Here is a 12,835-nt window from a genome sequence, read left to right as displayed (position 1 = left end):
GTCTGGTAGAACTCCCCTGGGAAGCCATCTGGTCCTGGACTCTTATTTGTTGGGAGATTGTTGATAACCGATTCAATTTCTTCGCTGGTTATGGGTCTGTTCAAGCTTTCTATTTCCTCCTGATTGAGTTTTGGAAGAGTGTGGGTGTTTAGGAATTTGTCCATTTCTTCCAGGTTGTCCAATTTGTTGGCATATAATTTTTCATAGTATTCCCTGATAATTGTTTGTATCTCTGAGGGATTGGTTGTAATCATTCCATTTTCATTCATGATTTTATCTATTTGGGTCATCTCCCTTTTCTTTTTGAGAAGCCTGGCTAGAGGTTTGTCAATTTTGTTTATTTTTTCAAAAAACCAACTCTTGGTTTCGTTGATCTGCTCTACCGTTTTTTTAGATTCTATATTGTTTATTTCTGCTCTGATCTTTATTATTTCTCTTCTTCTGCTGGGTTTAGGCTGCCTTTGCTGTTCTGCTTCTATTTCCTTTAGGTGTGCTGTTAGATTTTGTATTTGGGATTTTTCTTGTTTCTTGAGATAGGCCTGGATTGCAATGTATTTTCCTCTCAGGACTGCCTTCGCTGCATCCCAAAGCATTTGGATTGTTGTATTTTCATTTTTGTTTGTTTCCATGTATATTTTAATTTCTTCTCTAATTGCCTGGTTGACCCACTCATTCGTTAGTAGGGTGTTCTTTAACCTCCATGCTTTTGGAGGTTTTCCAGACTTTTTCCTGTGGTTGATTCAAGCTTCATAGCATTGTGGTCTGAAAGTATGCATGGTATAATTTCAATTCTTGTAAACTTATGAAGGGCTGTTTTGTGACCCAGTATATGATCTATCTTGGAGAATGTTCCATGTGCACTCGAGAAGAAAGTATATTCTGTTGCTTTGGGATGCAGAGTTCTAAATATATCTGTCAAGTCCATCTGATCCAATGTATCATTCAGGGCCCTTGTTTCTTTATTGACTGTGTGTCTAGATGATCTATCCATTTCTGTAAGTGGGGTGTTAAAGTCCCCTGCAATGACCACATTCTTATCAATAAGGTTGCTTATGTTTATGAGTAATTGTTTTATATATCTGGGGGCTCGGGTATTTGGCGCATAGACATTTATAATAGTTAGCTCTTCCTGGTGGATAGACCCTGTGATTATTATATAATGCCCTTCTTCATCTCTTGTTACAGCCTTTAATTTAAAGTCGAGTTTGTCTGATATAAGTATGGCTACTCCAGCTTTCTTTTGGCTTCCAGGAGCATGATAAATAGTTCTCCATCCCCTCACTCTCAATCTAAAGGTGTCCTCAGATCTAAAATGAGTCTCTTGTAGACAGCTACACCACATCTTCTTTATCCATTCATCCATCGATGGACATTTGTGCTCTTTCTATACTTTGGCTATTGTTGATGGTGCTGCTATAAACATTGGGGTGCATGTGCCCTCTCAAAACAGCATACCTGTATCCCTTGGATAAATACCCAGTAGTGCAATTGCTGGGTCGTAGGGTAGTTCTATTTTTAATTTTTTGAGGAACCTCCATACTGTTTTCCAGAGTCGCTGCACCAGTTTGCATTCCCACCAGCAGTGCAAAAGAGATCCTCTTTCTCCGCATCCTCGTCAATATCTGTTGTTGCCTGAGTTGTTAATGTAAAACAGCATTTTTAAAGATAGGATTTTAAATTCAATACAAATAAGCATCAAGATGGCAGCTAAAAAGAAGTAACTGATAGATAATTTCACCCCAAGAAGACAAACTAAGGGCTGCTTCACAGGCCAAACCCAATGGGGCTGGCAAAGAAGGGTATCTCAGTCAGTCACTTTTAGGGTCTTTCAACTTTCAGAGCTCCCTCTCTCTCAGGAATCCTGTGTCCTTATGACCCCCTGGCTTGCAAAACCCCTCACTCTGGGGATGCTGCCACCACGACATATCCAATGATTATTTAGTAATTTCTCAAACATTTTTTCCTTCAGTCTTCACAATAGTCTTCACAGGCCCTGAGGCTGGTCTTCTTATTAGGGCCATTTGTCATCTATGTTCTTTTAGTATATCTGTGACCTCTAATAGTGTTCTCAGCACTGACCGTCAAGAAAGAGATAGGATGAGAGGGTAACCATGAACAAGTCCAGCTAGGGAAATGGTTTTAGATATTTCTTTTTTATGCTTTGAAAACTATTTATAAGAGAATCTTCTTCATTTTCCAAAGACAGCTTAGTTCTTAGACAACAAAAAGAAGTGACACTATGCACACTAGGATGTAAACATAGAGCCATTCATTATCTCTGAAGAGGGTACAGGCAAAAAATATAAAGAAAATTGAGGATTACTGAAAGAATATTTAATGGAGCCACATTTGAGTCTAACATCTCTAATATTGTTCTCAGTATCAACAGGAAAAAAATAGAGTGGGACAGTTTATTATATCTAATTAGTAATTGTAATAGATTATGGAAAAGCTTGACATGGAAATCATGAGGCATAATGAGGCTTATGTTTATTTTATATTGTTCTTACTATGTTGTTAGGTTATGGAGGAAAGCAAACAGTGTTGGAGGGATTTTTCCAACCCCCACGTATCTCTAATCTGTGAAGTAGATGCTGCCAGTGCCTTTCCCATATCCCTAGATAGTTCAGGATTCTCAGGTGATTTCCATCTGCCAGTATCTGCATCTCTATGCCTACAATCTCTTTTCCTTGGAACTGCAGAAAAGTGTGCTGCCTACTTGCATGGCAGACCAGAGGAGCAAAGAATTAACATGCCCTCCCTTGGCCCCCAACAGAAAAATCCCTCAATCAGTGACTGAAAAATTGTATATAAACACCCCAGCCCCTTGTCCTTTGGGTAGAATAATTCTAAACTCTGTGTTGTACATTCCTTGAGGTGTGCTTGGAAGGTAGAGTCCCAGTATGCACCATGGTAGCTGGCTTCATGACACTTCAGGCTTTTTTCCCTTCCCTGTATCACCAAGCCACTTCACACCAGTATTCTCTGCACCTCTCAGATAAGCTACCTGGATCTGAATCCTTTGTCTCAGGTGGGAACCAAACTAAGACACCTTAAATATGGACTCTCCTATAGAACATCTCTTGGTATCCCAGTCATAAAGAGAATACTGGGGGAATCAATTCAGAGTCTAATTCAGCATACTATTTCTTATTTTTCAAATTACTTGGAAATTATCTCACCTAGATGTACTTTATTGCTTAGTAGTAATAGTGAAGGGGCTGGCAATTAGGTGGAGTACATGCTTGTGGAGGAAAGTCCAGAAAAAATCATTCTTGAGCAAAGGGAACATCTAAAGAACATTCTGGATTGCCCACATATAGGGATGATAATCAAAATATTTAACAACTGGCACAGTATGGTCCTCCACCAATCATAAAAGATGGACTGTATGCTGCATGGCTGCCATACTAGATGACCATTGGCTCTGCCCAGTGAAACACAAGGGACCCGGTTCTGCCTTGGTCAGATCTTTAGACTGGGTTGAGAGGTTGTTGGGCAGAATGGTTTACTTGGCTTTTTCCGGGTGCACTGGAATGTAGGTGGGTTTAATTTTTATTCCTCCTCAGAAAGAGAAATAATGAGTAGAAACTTTTATCAAATATTCCCAAAGGAAGCTAAAGGCCAAGCAGGAGCCATGTTGGCAGGGACTTTGAGGGGTTTACACTCCAACATTATTATTTGTGTCCTCTCCTGAGTATGTAAGGAAAGCCACAAACTGCACCAAGTTTCATTCTAGAGAACTGTCTCTTTTCCATCACGGATTGTTTGCGCAAGACCAAAGAGCAAAGTAGCCAAGGCATAGGTATGTATATGCCCCAAGATAAGCCCGTCAGAGCCTCTCTCCTGGGACTATGAAAGTGAAGCAAAATGATGAAAGGATGGGAGAGAAAGTCTCTGGAGTCTATTTATGTAGGGAGAATGCTAATCTATTCATGCAGTGGGAATGCTATCAACTGTGGTCAACTGGTTCCTGCTGCCCAGAGTTGCCTGGTTTCTGTTCATGTCCTTGACCTTGTTGTTTCTGGGAGCCTTTTGATGTCCTTCTCATAATAGCCATTCATTCCTTAAATTTTCCAGAATTGGTTACTTTTGCTTACAACTAAAGAACCATAACTCAGTCAGGTCCTATATGCTTATCTTCAGTCATGTTTTGTGGGAAGTGGACTTGTTCAACAAGTGTGTGGCAGGAGTTATTGAAATAAGAAGCCAGTCCCTGGATTTTCAGCAAATAAGAGGAAGAAGACAAAGAAGCTTGATGTGAGTCAGGGATGTGGAGTATATCACTTTCAGATCAGCTTTACCACAGTCAGCTCTCAGTTACTTGTGAAGCTAGAATTCCATCTCTAGCTTCTCCATTGTCCCACAGGTTGACTGGCTTATGAGTAGGCATATCTCACAATCACACCCTGGTGGCTTAGACAGATACTTGGAGAAAGACAAAAGCTCAGATCAGGCTCTCTTGTTAACAATTCCAGTAAAACAAGGGTCAGTTTATCCCATTGAAATCATGGGATAAAATAAGACCTCACTGGAATATGTAGATGTCAGTCACCATGATATTCACACTTAAAATAATTATGCATATGTCTATGTGCGTTTCATGGGAACTATACTATGAACTGGGTGGGTTTCCTTTTCTTTTTTTTTTTTAATTTTTTTTTTAACGTTTATTCATTTTTGAGACAGAGAGAGACAGAGCATGAATGGGGAAGGTCAGAGAGAGAGGGAGACACAGAATCGGAAACAGGCTTCAGGCGCGAGGCTCGAACTCATGGACGGCGAGATCATGACCTGAGCCAAAGTCGGACGCCCAACCGACTGAGCCACCCAGGCGCCCCTCCTTTTCTTTTTTAATGCTTATTTGCGTTAAGAAAACTGAGATATGAATTTTCTGTCATAATTGCAGCTATTTCTTTGCCAGTGTTGGGTATAACGCATCCATATCAAACTCTCAAAGGGGGGCCATCTGAATACCTGCCAACTCAGCCCACCCATAGAGCTTTGCCTAGAAGCCATGTCTTTTATAGAATTTAGCTCGGGCGAGAAGATCATTGACCAAGTCATTGTCTATGTCCACTGGGTTTGCAATAGCATCGATTCCTGACTTAAAGGCCGAGAGACCACCTGAAATGAAACAGAAGTTCAGAATGAAACATTAACTTTCAGCAGAAATCAGCTTTGAGCATTCCCAGGATGTAAGCCCCCTAGGTACATCTTCCAAAGCACGCAGTCCCAGATCCTTCCCTTTTCCTCCCCTCCTAAAAGGATCAACTACCCCAAGAATCTCTGGGAAAATTCCAGATTGCTTTCCTTCTCTCTCCTTTTAAAAGTCCTTTGTATTTCTTGCTACAAAAGTCGTATTTGCTTCTTATACAGTCCAGGTCTGGCAAAAGTAGATCCTCAGCAAATCAGTCTGAGAATGCTTATAACATTCTCTCAGCCATTAAATAGCTTACTCATTTTTAAAAAATTACTTATTCACTCACTTTTTTAGGCATTCAGTAAATGTTTTTAAGCACCTACTATGTGCCAGGATGGGTGCCACACTGAGTTCAGGGTGCACAACGGTATCCAAGACATAATCATTTCTATGTAGGGATATGTGTGTGTAGGTGTATTTTACCCAAGAATTTTGATCTTCAGTAGCTACTTATGTGTTTAACATAATTATGCTCTGCTCTGATGTATAGAGGAAAAGCTCCCTGGTCCTGATCCCTGATTTCAAGGACCTCGAAATAGAAAAAATAAATTGTTTGTTTTAAATTAAGGATGTTAAAGGAGGAGAGAGGTATATACATACCATGAGTCTATAGAAGGTAGAGTTAATAGGACTTGGTGTGGTTGGATGTGAAGACAGAAAGAACCAGAGAACCTAAGAAAACAATCTGTTTTTCTGGCTGGAATGACTAGACATATTTTGACACCTTTCAGAGATAGAAAATGCAGAAGAAAGAGCAAGTTTATAGTGGGAAGCTAGTGACTTAATTCAGTCTGGAAGATGCTGAACTTGAGGAGATCTGTGATCAACCAAGCAGAAATCTCCACTTGGACATGTCATGGTACCTAAAGCCCTGATGTCACTGAGAATGCTCACAGAGTAAAAATTTGTTCAAACAATTCATAAAGAGGTTAACAGTTTCTTTCATCAAGAAAAAAAACTATCAGAGGGAGGTAAACATATTCTTTTAAACTATGGCACTAATTCTCAAGACATCACTCAGTGGCTCAGTAACCAAGGAGAGAGGTAATGAGAATGCCAACGTCTGGCAGAAGAGGAAACGGAAGTTGGGAAGGAAGACCACTCAAAGTAACTCAGTGATTTGGAGAAAACTAGTACAGTCATCTGGAAGCTCCTCCCATGCCCACTGTTGACCCCATGAGAATGCCCTCAGGGAGGCCCAGGGCACATCTGGTCTTCAGGGGTCTCACTCACTGAACTTTTTAACAAAGCTCCACAAATATGGCCTACCTTTGAGGTGTTGAGCTACACTCCACGTGGGGAACTTTTTCTGGATTGCCTTTATTTTGTCTGTTAGAATCCCAACAGCCTGCAATAGGTGTTCTTTGCTGTCCCAGGTACCAACAGGGTGATGAATTTTTTTATCAAGCTAGAAAAATCAGATAATAATGTCAGCATCTAGATGAAACAATGCATTTTTCTGCTATTCCTGATTTCTCTTCCTTGTATTCAAGTACACAGACAGTGGCCTCGGCCCCCTTACTTTATCTCCACAGAATCAATTCTATAGTCCTTTTTCTCACGAAAAGAGAGTCGGAGAAACAAAGTATGATTTAGGAGATGTGAATGTGGCATAGTTTTAGTTAAGCTCTCAAATAGAAATAAGTATATGAAAAAGTTGTTTCAAAACAAATAATTAGCACTCAATGTCTAGATACTTGCAGTCAAAAATAAAAATTTGTTTCTAACTGGGACAGCTGAAGTCTGGGTTTCTACAGACAATTTAAAATAAAGACTGAAAGCAAACATCCAAATACTTTGGATTGTCTTCTCCAATTTGCTTAAAAAAACAAGTTGGTTCAAATAGAGCTTAATTATAGTGTTTTGATCTACGTGGATGAAATTTACTACTTTATGAACCCCAAATGGACACCTTTAATAGTACCCTTTATAAGATTTTCTCAATTAAGTGTATTACATTTTATTAGTTGCAAACTATAATTATAAAACTCATTAAATACTTTTTCTGAAGACAGCCAATAACTGATAAATCTTGAATGAAATAACCAAAGATAAGTTAGAGAAATACAGAAGTGCAAATGATGCTGAAGTACCAGGGTGTTTTGAAGACTGGAAGTACTGCAAATGAGTATCCAGATTGGATTGAGCTTCCATAAGGAAGGATGAAGTGGGACTGACTGAAAATTTCCTTGCCAGGTACCTGCATCAAACCAAATCTAAGTCCTCTGTGGTCCCAGCCATCTTGCAGGACTGCTCCACCATGGCTTTCTCTGGAGATGATGGCTGCAATGAGAGCAGGGTCCACACAATGCCTCAGCCCAACTTCTTTGATCAGAATCTGGTAAGGCTTTAAGGCCCTCAAATCCATCTCAGCAAACATTTCAGAACCACGGATCCCTAAGTCAATAGAAAATAAACTGTTTACTCCAGAAGGAAACCCGCTTTCAAAGTTTAGTAAGTTAGTCACGCGCCTGACCACATCTTGGAACTATTCTAGGACATTTTCTGATCTCTAATTGCATAAACCTTGAAAGGTTCACAACCACTGGCAGATACCACTTCTGCTCTCTTTCTTGATCTTCTGCTACCCGCCACATTGGTGCATTGGGAAGACTCTTGAACTAGAAGTCAGCCAGCCTAAATTTGAGTCTGGTTCTGCCACTACCTAGTTCCAGACCCATGGGAAGTCTTTTCTTGCTGAGCCTCAGTTTTCAGATCTATAAATCGGGGGAGGTAGGATTAGATTGACCTTGTTGTTGCTTCCAGTGCTGATTTTCTAATACTGGGATAACATGAAGAAGACTTTGGAACAGGATTCTCAAAAGACAAGATGTACAGAGAGCAAGAGGTGCGCTTAAAATGTTCATGCTGTAACATGAAGTAAAAACCAACAAAAAACATAAAACAAAGCCAGAATGTAATATTTTATGTAAACAGTCATTTCAATATGTAGAAGTAAACCCATTAAGGCAAAGTTTGGAAAGAATAGGGGGAAAATGAAAAGAAACAGATTGTTAGGTTGGTGAGGATTCTGCTTTCTTCTAATTTTTAATTTTGGTATCATTGCTGTAACAGTGATTATACCTTTTTAAAATTAAGCTACTTCCTAAAAATGAATCTGGAAATGATGAAAATGGGAAAGCCAAATGTTTGCTTTGCTTTTCACTTACCACAGTTAATCAACCTGGTTATATCACAAGAAGCACCAGAGGTCTCCATGGTCATGATATCACCGTAGCAGCCGTGGTACAGGCGGGGATGCAGGTGAGGGCTCATTGACTGAGTGAAAGGGTATGAGCCCCTAGAAGTGCCTGGTGGATAGAATGATAATTCACATGAAGCCTGTGAGAAATATCACTCGAGTTGCTATAATTAGCGTTACTAAACCAAAGGCGAAGCCATAGATTTACTCCTCCCCAAGTCCCTCCCAAGACCCTTAGGATGGTTCATTAGACAAAACAGAATAGAAGATTCCTCCTTCCCACTTTACCCCAACCTTAAAAAAAATTTTTTTTAAAGTAGTCTTCACACCCAACATAATCTGGAGATCAAGAGTTGCATGCTCTACCGACTGAGCCACCAGGCATCCCCCCCCCCCAATTTTTAATAAAGCACTTAATTCCAAACATTGTAGAAAGTATTATGAAAATCAAATTTTTATAGGTCTCAAAAACATTTGCTGTAATCTTGATCAGAATTAAAATTGCCGCCAGAGGGGAGTCTGTTTGGCTCAGTCAGTTAAGCCTCCGACTTCAGGTCGGGTCATGACCGCACAGTTCGTGAGTTCCAGCCGCACATTGGGCTCTGGGCTGACAGCTCAGAGCCTGGAGCCTGCTTTGAATTCTGTGTCTCCCTTTCTCTCTGCCCCTACCCCGCTCACACTCTGTCTCTCTCTCAAAAAAAAAAAAATTAAAAAATTTTAAATAAATAAAATTGCTACACTAGAGTTTTAAGCAGGAACTTTGAGAGAAATGTTAAGACGCTTCTGACACAAATACTTCTGGGATATAAGCACTTATATTAACAACTGCTTTTGTTTAGGAATATAAGAAAGAAGGGTAAAAATACCATGTAAGATAAAAAAGAAGGATGCCATTACCTTAAAATATCCATTTTATATCATGTTTCTACAAATTTGAGTTTCTAAGTATAATTAATAAACCTGGAAATAAAATTTAACTTACCATAAAAATTTAAGTTAAATTCATTCTTATTTTTTATTTTATCATTATGAAGTGACTTTCTGTCCAAGTCTATTTGCTAAAGGAGATAAAGAGCTTTTCTGTAAGTTGGAAAGTTTGTTCTAATAATTCCTAAGATTGTTGACTAATATCTTAAGACTACATATATTTGTTATAAGAAATTATGTTTGTTAAAACACTTGATGTAAAAAATTATGTTGGGGCACCTGGGTAGCTCAGTCAGTTAAGCATTCAACTCCTGATTTCAGCTCCAGTCATGATCTCACAAACTGGTGAGTTCAAGCCCCACATCAGGCTCTCGCTCTCTCCCCCGCCCCCACCCCTGTACCCTTCCCCTGCTTGCTCTAGCTTCCTCTCTCTCTCAAAAATAAATAAATAAACTTAAAAAAAAACCCTGTTGTTTCATTTAGTGTTGTAAATGGTGTTTTTAAATAGGACCATTCACCACAGTTAATCTGGTTCTGATTAACTTGACAGTATAAAGAGACTCTCTTAGAATTAGGCACATAACCAATGGAACTCTTCCTTAAAAATATTTATTTTAAAAGGAAAACAAAGCAACTCTAAAGATTAACTTGTTTAAAAAGCAAAACTCAGGGAGGCTGGGAGGCTCAGTTGGTTGAGCATCCCACTTTCTCTCAGGTCATGTGATCTCCAGGTTAGTGAGTCCGAGCCCTGCATTGGGCTCTGTGCTGACAGCTCAGAGCCTGGAGCCTGCTTCAGATTCTGTGTCTCCCTCTATCTCTGCCCCTACCCTGCTCGGTACTCTGTCTCTCTCTCAAAAATAATAAATAAATAATTTTTTAAAAAAATAAAAAATAAAAAGCAAAACTCATCTAAACAAATAAAAATACAGGCACAATCTACTCTCTCCTATCTACAAACAGGCAAAACAACACAAAAGTTTGTAAATGGACAAGGATGTCAGACAGTGAAACTATCAAGTAAACTCAGAATACTAAGAAAGCCTATTTAGATAATAAAAGCAGCAGAAACTAGCAAAGCTTTTCAAAGCAGTGTGGATTTCCATGTGATGGCAAAGAGCAGGAGCCATCACATTGGCACTCTCCATGACCCTCGGTATACCTTGTGCCTACAATATGTGTAGGAAATACACATGAATGAATGAATGAATGAATGAGTAGATTTCCATGACATAGATTATATGTAAGAGAGAGGCATGGAAGCTGTGAGTGAGGGTGCAGACTGACAACATATATCCAGAATCTAACCACTTCTCACTACCTCTGCTACCACCACCAGGGTCCAAATCACCATTGCTAATCTTGATTATTTTAATAGCCTCCTAACTGACCTCCCTCCTCCACCCTTACAGTCTAATCCCCAGCAGCCAGAGTAGTCTATGGAAACATGCCTGGAATCATATCAGTCTTCTCTCTTAACCTTCCAATAGCTTTCCAATCATTCAATCCTGGCTTCCAAGCCCGACTTGATCTGGACTGAACCAGAACTTGATCTCTACTTGAACCAGAACTGGGTCTTACACATTATAGACATAATAAAACATTTACAGGTGAAATGTTTTGATGTTTTGGGTTGCTTTAAAATATTTCAACCTCCCCATCACCAAAAAAAAAATTTTTTTTGTAGAGATGAGGGATAAATAAAAATAAGAATACCAAAGTGTTGAAAACCATACATGCTTGATGGGAGTTAATTATGGGTCCATGGGAGTTAATTATGCTATTCCTTCCCCCATTTTATATGTTTGAAACATTCTACAACAAACTTTTTAAAATTACCTTATTGAAGAGCCTTTTTTCCTACTTACATTAAAAAGGCAACATACTCATGCCTCATTCCTTGTCACCCACTACCTTACATTATTTTATTTATATCACGTATCACCATCTGACATGTCTTCCTTCCTTTCTTCTTTTATTTCTTCCTCTCTTTTTTTCTGTCTGTTTCTCTCACTAGAACATTTTTTTTCTACTATATCTTCCTCAGCACCTAGAACAATGCCTGACATAAAGTGGACATTCAGTAAATATTTGTGAATAGATACATGAATGGATGGATGGATAGATGGATGGATGAGAAGTAAAGGAATTATCTGTATCAAGTGTCCATATGTCAAAAGTTTCCATTTCTTTCCACTAGAGAGCCAGCCTTTGCCATGCTCTATATGTGGCTCAAAGGCCACAAGTATCAAAGTGATCTGTATGCTTATTAAAAATGCATATCTATGGCCTCCTCATACTAGGTCTATTGAGCCAGTTTTTAGGTTTAAGGTCAAAGAATCTCCACTTTAACCAGGATTCCCAACAGATTCATGCATACCAAAGTTTGATTTAAGGGGATTATAATATGACCATGGACTTTATGCTACTTGTATTGACATCGTAAACACACAGGCCCTTCTTAATTATAGTCACCTTTCAGTTAAACATAGTATAGTAGCTTATAATTAGTCTACTAGCTATGTAACTCTGCTGTCACCTGGGAATTAAAGAAGAAATAAAAATTCTAAACTATGTTCCCCTGCCTTTGACCATATAAATAATTGGAAATCATCACTTTTCTGTAGTCTTACTTTTTCAAATTTAGAATTAAACATTTTAGAAACACTTTCTGCTCAATCTTCACTCTATTCATAAAGACAATTTGGACATTGTTTACAATGTCTTAAGCCAAAATTTCAATGTTTTCTTTTTCAAAGTCCCTCACCATCTCACCAGCCTAACTTTTTAGCCTTCCCTTCAGAAATCGTTACTTCTGTTCTGGTCATGCTGATCTGTTTATTGCATCCCAAATACTTTTCATCCATTTCTGCTTTTCTGTACTAAAGTCACTCTATCCATTCAGCGACTCCTTTCTTCTTTTATCAAAATACAAAACGTTCCTCAAGTATCACATCCCCTAGGAAAGCCTATTGGTATCAACATCCTGACTAGATGTGAACTCTTCATCCTAAACTCCTCCAAGACTAGTGTCTTTTGTGTCTATATTCATTTAACTCTTATTTACTGCCTGGTATTGATAATTTTATCTTCATATGTCTTGCCTCCTAAGGCACTGTTCCATAAATTCTCACTGAGATCACCTTCACCTGCTTGGCAAGCAGAATACACTCTTAATTATAGATATAAGCAGTTGATTGATGGCCAGGCTGATTAGGAGTGCCCACCCCTCCATTGCATGTAATCATTGCCTTTTCTGATTCATGACTGTGCTGCATATTTTTGTGGACACCCTGAAAACAATACTAAATGTCAATCAGTGACTTACCAATGAGAGCAACAAGTCCCCAAAACAGGATAGAGGATAGCATGGTGGTGAATCTTATCCTGTAGCACCTGTTATGATTTGAAAGAGAAACTGGCTAATTTTAAAACTTGAAAGTTTCCTAAAGGAAACTTGTCTTGATTTTTAAAAGTTTAGAGTCATTTCTAATATAATACCTTTT

General features: G+C 38.9%; 1 protein-coding gene across 1 annotated transcript; it reads right to left on the bottom strand.

Annotated features, from left to right (window-relative positions):
* Positions 1-4,782: 4,782 nt before the first annotated feature.
* LYG2 (lysozyme g2) lies at positions 4,783-12,704 on the bottom strand. Its single transcript, XM_049650191.1, has 5 exons — positions 12,658-12,704; positions 8,374-8,514; positions 7,404-7,600; positions 6,473-6,611; positions 4,783-5,127 (listed from the first exon to the last, which is right to left on the bottom strand). Exons 1-5 carry the CDS (start codon positions 12,698-12,700, stop codon positions 5,009-5,011), a joined length of 639 nt encoding a protein of 212 aa, XP_049506148.1. The 5' UTR covers positions 12,701-12,704; the 3' UTR covers positions 4,783-5,008.
* Between the last annotated feature and the right edge of the window lie 131 nt (positions 12,705-12,835).

This window comes from Panthera uncia (genome assembly GCF_023721935.1).
Source record: "Panthera uncia isolate 11264 chromosome A3 unlocalized genomic scaffold, Puncia_PCG_1.0 HiC_scaffold_11, whole genome shotgun sequence".
NCBI lineage: Eukaryota > Metazoa > Chordata > Mammalia > Carnivora > Felidae > Panthera > Panthera uncia.
Note: the sequence above shows the minus strand (reverse complement) of the source record. Positions and strands in the feature narration are given on the sequence as shown.